A 10,000-nucleotide genomic window follows, 5' to 3' on the forward strand; every position below is an offset into this window, starting at 1 on the left:
ATACAATATTTAAACCAACACGCTTCAGTGATCATTGTCCCTGAATTTCATCCATGGCCACGAAACAGGTGAAATTGGCTGGATTTGAGCCGCCATTGTTTTGCTTTTTAGCCTCCTAATAGGCCGCTCTGAGGGTTTTCCATCGATTCTTCATCTGTCCGACTCAGCAGTGTGCACAAAACCTACAGCTACTCCTTCTTGCTACACTCCCTTTGAAAGACGTCACTACTGCCATGCTTTCGCTCAACGATGAACTCCATGACATTCCACCTTTCACGATTTGAACACACAAATAGCCTCATCCAAACACACAAATAGCCTCATCCAAACTTTTAGCCGTGTTGTTTCACCATGTTGTCAAGTTGTCAGAACAACCAAGAAAGCTAACAGAATTCCTTGCATGAACATGCACAGACATAAATCAATATTCAGAAAGGGGCATTTTCCGACGAATGCGTTTACATGCCCCAATAGTCCATTTAATACAGGCATATGCCAGAGGCCTTACTCGGGCTTTTAGTGATCGAAAAAGGATCTTAATCAGGCTACGGCAATTGGGTTGAGGTGTTTACGCGACTCAATAAACAATCGGAAAACTGTCATTATTCCGTTTAAAAACAGGAATATGGTGCGCATGTAAACATAGTCAGTGAGAAAGAGTGAGAGAGTGAGAAAGAGAATGCGTGCAAGAGAGAGAGAGAGAGCAAGAGAGAGAGAGAGGGAGAGAGAGAGAGCGGAAGACGAGAGAGGGAAAGTGCTGATAAGGGCTTCATTATCAGCGTGAGAGAGCGGGGCCATCCGTTATCTAAAGCCCAGAGCCCAGAGGAAGGCCAGGCGTCCATCGCTCCTAATGAACTCTCACCACCTCCGTCTGATCACTCACTCGCTCACTCGCTCCCTCTCCTGTCTTCCCCTCTTCCTCCTCTCCTCCATCGCTCCTGTTCTATCTATCCGCCGTCGTCCCTCACGGTGGTTCAGCGGCCCCTCGTTTTTCTCACGCTCACACACACACACACACACACACACACACACACACACACACACACACACACACACACACACACACACACACACACACACACACAAACTCCATCTTCTGCGCTGCGTGGCCTTTTCTATGGGCTCCCCCTTTGTTCCTCTGTGGCTGCAGTGTGGCTTCTGAGGCCCTTCCTCTTCCTCTGGCCTCCCTGTGGTCTCCGTGCCCAGTGCCCTGTGCTCCCCAATTCCTTTTGTGTGATTTCCACTCGCCCCATTCATTCCTCCAGGTCTGCATGCCGCTAACCATGTGTTAGCGCTTGCAGGATACACACACACACACACACACACACACACACATCCCTTCCATTATCTAGTTAGACTCGTCACCTCTGCCTCCCTCTATCAGCTGTAAAAGCCCTCTGGTCGTGGCCAATCACCTTGTGCACACAACGCTGGTCCAGTGATTCAGTGCAGAGCTGATGTCCAGGGCCGCTCTGTCCATCGCGGCCTCCTCCACTGCCCTCTTCAGGGGTCATCACCCTGCCCCACACCTTCCCACTGCCCACACACTTGCTCTCCAATAAGTCTCTCTCTTTCTCTCTCTCTCTCTCTCTCTCTCTCTGGCCTGAGCATGGTTTCACTGTTAGTTCTTCTCTGTAATCCTCAAACGTCCTTTCATTTCCTTCTGACTTCTACCTCTTCCCTCCCTCTCTCTCTCTCTTTTCTCTGTATCCATCTGTATCAGGTTCTCGGAACCGGAGTCTCACTTGGCCTCATTTCTCCTGTCTCTCTCTCTCTCTATCTCTCTCTCTCTTTGCCCCTACACCTTATCTGGGTCTGTCCGACTTGGCCTCTAACCTTCTCTTTTCATCGATTGCTTTCCCAATTTCTCCTCTCTCCACACCTCACCTCTATCTCTATCTCTCTCTCCATCTCTCTCCATCTCTCTCCCTCTCTCTTTCTCCACACCTCCCCTCCATCTCTCTCTCTCTCCACACCTCCCCTCCATCTCTCTCTCTCCATCTCTCTCTCTCTCCACACCTCCGCTCCATCTCCATCTCTCTCTCGCTCTCGCACTCTAGCGGTCGTTTGTCTCAGAGGTGGTGCTCACTCACCCGGACTCGATGTAGTGGTTGATGGCGGCGTCCATCTGCTTCTGCTGGACCAGGTAGTCGCCCCAGGACTCCTCCAGCGTCACCACATCTACTGGGAAGGCCACGCGCGCCAGCTCCACCGCTGCAGCACGGACACACACACACACACACGGACAAGCACACGCACACATGGACACACACACACGGACACACACACACACACACACACACGGACGGACGGATGGTCACACACACACACGGACACACACACACACACACAATCAGTGGAGCGCCCAGAGTGTACTAAGGCTAGAGCTTGTCATATTAGATGAGGCAGGACCAGTGGTTTCAATCTATTTCACATCCTCACAACATCTTGTCACGCTCTGCACCAATCACATTCCAAAAAGAATGCTGAAGGTTAATAAGTGCCCATGAATAGATCTAAAGTGTCTGCAGTACAGTCTGAGACAGGCAGCATCGGTCAGCAGACCTGACCTATCCTGTCCTGTTCTGTCCTGTCCACCCACCCTTTCTGAAGGCGCTGCCTTTGCGGTAGCACTCCAAGGCCCTCTGGTTGTTCCGGATCCTTCCAAAGAGATCACCTGCCTGCAGAGTTGGAGAAACTTAATCAGTGTTCGTTACTGAGACAGAAAGATAAGCGAGAGAAAGAATAGACACAGAGAGTGAAAGAGAGAGAGAGAGAGAGAGAGAAAGAGAACAGAAGACAGAGGGAGATTGTCACTCCCCTCAGACCCATGCGCGATTAAAAAAAGAAGACACCTTTCCCGACATCTGCTGCGGAGGTCCCACTCTCCCAAGGCCTTGGGTAAGGTCTTAATTAAATAGGCAGCTCAGACAACAGAGGCACACAAACAAACACACACACACACACACACACAAACACACACAAGCACAAACGCATAATGTACTCAAGACTCCGGCTTCTGCCTGTCTTTACCTTGGGCTGTCTTAATAATAACAACAATAGCATCTGCCACATTTCCTTGCCAAGCCAATAACAAGCCTGCCTCCTCTCCCTGTTTGGTCGAGGTTTAGAAAACTCACTAAAGAGCAATTACTAGCACTCAAATGACTGGATCAACGACACATTCGCTCTGACTCTGATATCAATCTCCACATCAAATGTTTAACTAGAACTAGAGTCTAAAACGAGAGCGCAAACCTCCACCAAGACAAACATGCCCCATCAAAGTTAAAGAAAGTGGGGAAAAATCCACTTTCCACAAAAATCCACAAAAGTTATTCATCTGCCCAATGAACCCCCCCCCCCCCCCCACCACCTCACTTCATGAAAATGGACCAGGTGGTTCTAACCTAATCCTTCAAACAGACAAACAGACAAACAAACGCTAATGAAAACACAAGTTCCTTGGCGGACGTAATTATCTGTTGTTTGCAGTACGCAGGAGGTTGACCACAGCCCCTGCGATCGCGACGACAACAGCACGCTGACGTGACAGCTCGGAGCGGATTACTGCGCCGCGATCGATACCGAAAAATACAATCGTATCGATCGGCAGCACACATTCATGTTTCTGCGCTTGGATGGATGACGCATTGAAACGCTGGCCCCCCTTCATCTCCTATAGGGGGCCCGGGGTAGCAGTCACGACTGCGGCACCTCCAGCTTAGCCGGCCTATTACACAAACACAATTGGCAGGCCCGGTGGCTCTTGCTGGCCTGTGGGAGGCTGAGCGCTACAAACGGATGAATACAGAGGACACAGCATGACCCTGGGCTCCATCCCACTCAGCCAAAAGGACACACAGTCGGTCACTGGCTTATCCAGGAGCCCCAATGTCACCTGCAGCCCCACCCTACCCCACACCCCACCCCACCCCACCCCACCCCCGCCACCCCAAAGACAAAGGCAGAGGACTGCACATTATTGGAGAAGGTAAAACTTGGGAGGTAAAATGTAGACCTGCCCCCCCATAAGAATCATTTGTATGGTTTTAAAGTATAGTGTAGTGCACAATTTGCTTGTTCACTGTAAGTTTAACACATTAATCAAAAGAATAACAATAACATACTCTTCTTTTCTCTGACACCGTAAGCCTAGCTTAGCATAATTCACTTGAAGTGGGTTAGACCAGTTAGCCTATCTTCTAAGATAGATTAACAGCGTTAGACTGGGTCATTGCATGTACAGAGAGGAGAGGAGTATGTGTCCTCTTATCTAACGATGGGGTAGACAACGACTAAGATCATTTCCCAAAAAGTTGCCACGTTCCACTAAACCGTTCCTCTAAGCATCTTTTAAAACACACTCTCCCAGTAATGACCTGTGTGAGAATATGTGACGTCATCTACGAAAACCCATCGCACGTGTGAGAATATTTGAATGAAAATGGGCTGGCGGAAAGTCGACCTGACCACTCGTTGTCTCTACGACGACAGTCTGACCCACTCACCGGACCTGAGTGACACGGCTCGGACTGACAGGCCCCCGACAAGGTACCCGACCTGTTTTTTGGAACCCACCCTCTCGTAGAACTCGCCCTTGATGAGGGCAGACGCGATGCGGTTGATGACGTCGGTGTTGGCGGCCAGCTCGTCGCGACTCATGGCCAGTCGCGCGGCCTTGGCGGGCAGCCCTGCCTTCAGGTAGAGGTTGACGGCGCCCATGTAGTCGCCCTCGCTCTCCTTGACCTCTCCCGCCCGCTCGTTCTGATTGGTCTCCATCAGCCAGGCGTAGTAGTTGCGTCGCAGGTTGTCCAGTTCCGGGTGGCCCTGGAAAAGACACACGAGTCACGACACACACACACACACAACACACACACACACACACACACACACACACACACACACACACACACACACTTCAACACCAGTTTGATGCAACCCTTTGTTTGGGTTGGTTTGGTTGGTTAGGAAAATATGCACATCCAACACAGAGATGGGGCCAGGTGCTGGACACCTCTATGTCACCTACCCACACACACGCTCGCACCACCATTTTCAACTGACAAGCATTCGATAAACAATGTTTTTTTATTACGCGGTGCTGGCAAAACTCAAACTGAATAGTAATGGACGTGGTGGCAGCGGCAGAGTTGGCAGACGCTGGGCTCGTATTGAAAACAATGGAATCAAACGTAATTGAACGTTGAAAAAGTGGAGTGCACAGCACTCGTGTTTTGGCGCCTGAGAGAAGCTTAAGCCTTTAAAGTCAGGAATACTTCTGTGGCTGGAGTTAATCAGAAATGTTCAACAGCGTCCGTAAAAGTAAAACAGTATATAATTATCTATTTTCAAGTCTTAAACCGCTCCGCCCACTGCTGAGTCTCCAGCACAGTGCCTGAGAGAGTGTGAGGTCCTAACGCTTGGCACTCCTGAACACTCAGGACACTTGCTACTTTTCCGGCTCCCGGTTTTTCCTCTCGCTCGAATCTAACCACTAATCAACGAATCATTTGCTTCCCCCCTATTCGAATCTCGATTCGCAGCAACAGCGACTGGGCACGAGCACGAGGTGCGTGTGTCCAGCATCTGAACGGCGGCCATGGGTGTCTCTGCGAGCTCCTCGTGCTTTGTTGTCGGGCCAAAGTGAGAGCCGCTCTGCTGGCACGCCGCTGCTCAGTGCTGCTCAGCATTCGGTGGCGGTGACGGTGATGGAGAGGTTCTCTAGTCTAGAGCTCCGCCTGCCCTTAGCGGTCACCCGAGAGCTTCTCAGCCATGGAGTCACCTTGGCCTCGGTAACCCCCCCCACACACACGCACGCACACGCACACGCACACGCACACGCACACGCACACGCACACACACACGCACACACACACACACACACACACACACACACACACACACACACACACACACACACACACACAACACTCACTCTCTCTCTCACACACACACACACACACACACACACACCTTGGCCTCGGCAACGGCGATGCAGTCGTCCCACATGTGGAGCTCCTGGTACATTTCCATCACCTCGTCGATGCAGTTCTGCAGATGGGGGTGGGGATTGAGGGACACCGCAAAACACACACACACACACACACGCAGGGTAAGGAGAGACAGCTGGGTAAGCGCACAGCGAATGACTTGTGTTCGCTCAGTTGTGACAGCGCCAATCTTCGGTGCTGGCACCAGGGGTGGTCCGGTGGGCGTTTTTTTTTTTTTTTCACCTGTTCCATAAAGTACATCTCTGCCAGCTTGTAGTTCTTCTCCAGCATGGCCAGACGCGCCTTCACCCGGTAGTGGTCCGTGCCGTCCCCACCCTGCGGGTAAATAAGCCCAGAGCAGGGAGTCAGACGCCACTCTGCGCTGAAGAGGATAAATGACCACACCAACACCAATACAACACCAACACCACACACGGCATGGCTATCAAACCCTTAGCCGTGAGTTAGCATCGCACGCTAACGCTACAGGGCACCTGCTTGGACAAAGACGGCAAGGCAAAACATTTGTAATTTCAAAGTGTTTTACAAAATGAGATGAAGGAAACATAAAAATGACGTTAAGAATTTCATAAAAAGGTGAACATCCGTCAACAGTGTGGTCCAAAAGTCTTTTACTTGAGTCCCAGCATGAGATTTATTATATTCATCCATTTTTGTAAATGAAGTGAAAGTCTTTTCCATTACTTTCCGTCTCGACGTAACTGAAATATGATTCAGCCGACGGAGGCTTGGAAGCCTGCCTGCGGTGTTTATGCGCCAGACTTGCGGGTCAGGCTGGGTGAGAGTGTTCAGCAAAAGAGAACAAAATGGGTCTCGTCTTATGATTATGCTAAGACAGCAGCTAACAGGTGCTGCTCTGGCTCCTACCCATGTACTGATCTCTCTCTCTCTCTCTCTCTCTCTCGTTCTCTCACTCTCTCACTCTTTCTGTGTGTGTGTGTGTGTGTGTCTGTGTGGGAACTTGAAAGAGGGACATGAAGGATGAAGCAGACATCTGTGCAAGCTGCAGTCTAACGGTGCCAGAAGCAAATACAAAAACTAACACACACACACACACAAACACACGCATACACGAGCTCATATGTGCACACACACAAACACATGACATGAAGGACCAGAGATGCCAGCTTCACATCAAAACACACACACACACACACACACACACACACACGTCTGGTAAGACTAGGGGGTTTGGAATTGCCCCAAAAAGAGCTCAAATTCACAGTAGACAGCGCCCCAACAGGAGGCACAGAGAGTTGAACATCTGTACATTTAGTTTGTGTGTGTGTGTGTGCGTGTGGGCGCGTGTGTGCGTGTATGCGTGTGTGCGTGTGTCGAGTTTGTGTTGTTTTTCTTTTCATCGCCCCTACGGGTGCACATACTGTAAACCAACAAGGCCAAACACTAAAATCCCAACACTGCAGTAAGGGTGTAATGTGTGCAGTACGTACAACGTCCTTGGCCACGCCGTCCGCGATCTTGTTGGTCTCGTTGAGGAAGCGCGCTTTGGAGACGTCTCCCAATGCAGCAAAGCACCTGCAGCCAATGCAGAGTCAATCACAGCGGAAATCAACAGACTTCACCACTATTACGGTTGAATATTACAGAAAGACATCATCTCAAAGTAGTGTTAAAATGCAATCTCCACACAGTGAATTTGGAATGGCATGCTTGAGGCTACAACCTTGGCATCCGTGAGGGGGAAATGGACATTTTTTGTTATTTTTAATTTTTAATTTTTTTTTTTTTTTGCAATGACAGTAGAAGGGATGGTTTTTGTGCGTTTGGGCTTTGAACTACTCACTGGCCCTTGGGTCAAGGACAAAACAGATAATGATAAGAACAAGACGAAGCCGGGCCGCTAACCCTTTGAAGATGAGGTTCAGAGAAGCACTGCGGAATTGCTTCACAAAGAGGAAAGATTCTTTTTAATCTGAGAGGGCTGTGGGTAATCCTGATGAACTAAACACACTGCATGAGAATAAACCGCTACATAACAAACGCCTGAATTTCAACTGCATGAACACAAACCGCTACATAACAAACGCCTGAATTTCAACCCTTAACACACTGCATGAACACAAACCACTAAATAATGAATGCCTTGATTTCAACCCTTAACATTCTGCATGAACACAAACCACTACATAATGAATACCTTGATTTCAACCCTTAATTTATAACATGAGAATAAACCGCTACATAACAAATGCCTTGATTTCAACCCTTAATATACAGAATAAACACAAGCCACTACATAACAAACGCCTTCATTTCAACCCTTAACATATTGCATGAGAGTAAACCACCTCATAAAGAATGCCTTGATATCAACCCTTAACATACTGCATGAACAAACCACCACATAACAAAATGCCTCGATTCCAACCTTTCCACCTGATTAAAAAAAATCTATTATGATTTGGACAATGATTTAAAGAAGAAGAAGAAGAAGAAGAAGAAGGGGGGAAAAAGGAAAGCATGAGGACAAGACTGAGTCCAGTCTGAAGGTCTCTTTCTCTCCTTTCTCTCTGCTTCTCCCCTTTTGAGGCCTGCATCTATGAAACCACAAAGCAGGTCGGACACAAGGTCTTTGATGGGATGGGCAGGGGTGGGGGAGGGAATGAACAAGGCGGGTGTGAGGTGTGAGATGGGATGTGGTTGCCATGACAATGGCTGAGTCATGACGAACAGATGAAAGAGTGAGAAAAGGTGTGTGTATGTGGGAGGGGGGGTGTTTTTGTGTAGAAGCTGCAACGAGAGAGAGACAGAGAGAGAGAAAGAGAGAGAGAGAGAGAAGTGAGAGGGGAAAGTGAGAGAAAGCATCTGAGTGTGAAATGATGTGTTATGGGTATTGTGTGCATGTGTGTTTGATTGTGTGTGTGTGTGTGTGTGTGCGCGGGTGTGTGTGTGAGACTGACCTCTCTGCGATATGGAGCTGCCGGGCCTCAAGAGAGAGCTTACTCAGGGTCCTCCACATGGCCTCTGACTCCGCACTCATCACCAGAGTCTCCAGGAACGCCGTCGCCCTGACACACACACACACACACACACACACACACACACACACACACACACACACACACACACACACACACACAATTATGGTCACGCCAAATATGTAAGCAGGGTTTCCCCCAGAAAATTTGTTAGTTAAGGTGGTGTCTGTCCAGGGGAAGGGGGCGTCGCCGTAGCGTCCCCACCGCATCGCCGCCACTGCCCTACGATGGGGGGGGGGGGGGGGGGGGGGGTCTTTCAGGAAGCAAGTCTGAGTCGAGACCGAGTCTTAAAGGAGTCAAGGCCACATCAAGACCAACCAAATAAAGGGGTTTTCATAATTTACATCACCAAGGATCATATAACAGTTCAATTCCCAAAGGGTAGAGAGGGGATTGTTGGCTACAGGAGCAGTCTAGCACACACTTATCTAAATAACTTCTTTTCTGATTTACTTAAAGACAAGGAGGTCAGCTGAAGTAAAAAATTAGTAGGCTGTCAGCATGTTGAAAATGTTGAATTTTGACACTAATGACAGCAATATACCTGGATTTCACATTCATTGTATCAGATTTAATTGAATCATTAAATAATTTAATTGATTTAATATTATACCTTAAAAGTGTAAGTTTGTATCTTTCAAAACCTTTGCACTGCTCAGCATAGCACCATAGGATATATTTTAAAGCCAGTCAATATTATAATATTCTATTAAAACCAAGAATATTTGTAATGGTGGATATTTTAGAATATATCATGAAATAAAGATGAAACTGTATGAACATGTAACATTGCGACTGTATGGTAAAGTATGGTAAAGTTAGTGAATTGTGATTTAGTAGCCTAAAGCTGCAATTCTTTGATTGGAGCTGTATTTGTGCCTGTTGCTCATATAGCCTAAGAGAGCCGGAACGTTTTTAATGCTTTTAAAAACATAATTAGCGAGATCGTACCGCATTGAACGCTAATATTTTGTCACTAGCAACCAA

At 48.4% G+C, this 10,000-nt stretch overlaps 1 protein-coding gene across 1 annotated transcript in view; it reads right to left on the bottom strand.

Moving 5' to 3' along the window:
* ift172 (intraflagellar transport 172) overlaps window positions 1–10,000 on the bottom strand; it is a 54,297-nt gene that overhangs the window by 29,735 nt on the left and 14,562 nt on the right. Inside the window, exons 18-24 of the mRNA XM_062550935.1 lie at window positions 8,936–9,043; window positions 7,466–7,550; window positions 6,237–6,329; window positions 5,977–6,054; window positions 4,582–4,830; window positions 2,603–2,681; window positions 2,094–2,214 (exon numbers count right to left, since the gene is read on the bottom strand). Of these exons, the coding sequence (XP_062406919.1) occupies window positions 2,094–2,214; window positions 2,603–2,681; window positions 4,582–4,830; window positions 5,977–6,054; window positions 6,237–6,329; window positions 7,466–7,550; window positions 8,936–9,043 (813 nt within the window). The remainder of the gene's footprint in view (window positions 1–2,093; window positions 2,215–2,602; window positions 2,682–4,581; window positions 4,831–5,976; window positions 6,055–6,236; window positions 6,330–7,465; window positions 7,551–8,935; window positions 9,044–10,000) is intronic.

This window comes from Sardina pilchardus, chromosome 12, assembly GCF_963854185.1.
Source record: "Sardina pilchardus chromosome 12, fSarPil1.1, whole genome shotgun sequence".
NCBI lineage: Eukaryota > Metazoa > Chordata > Actinopteri > Clupeiformes > Clupeidae > Sardina > Sardina pilchardus.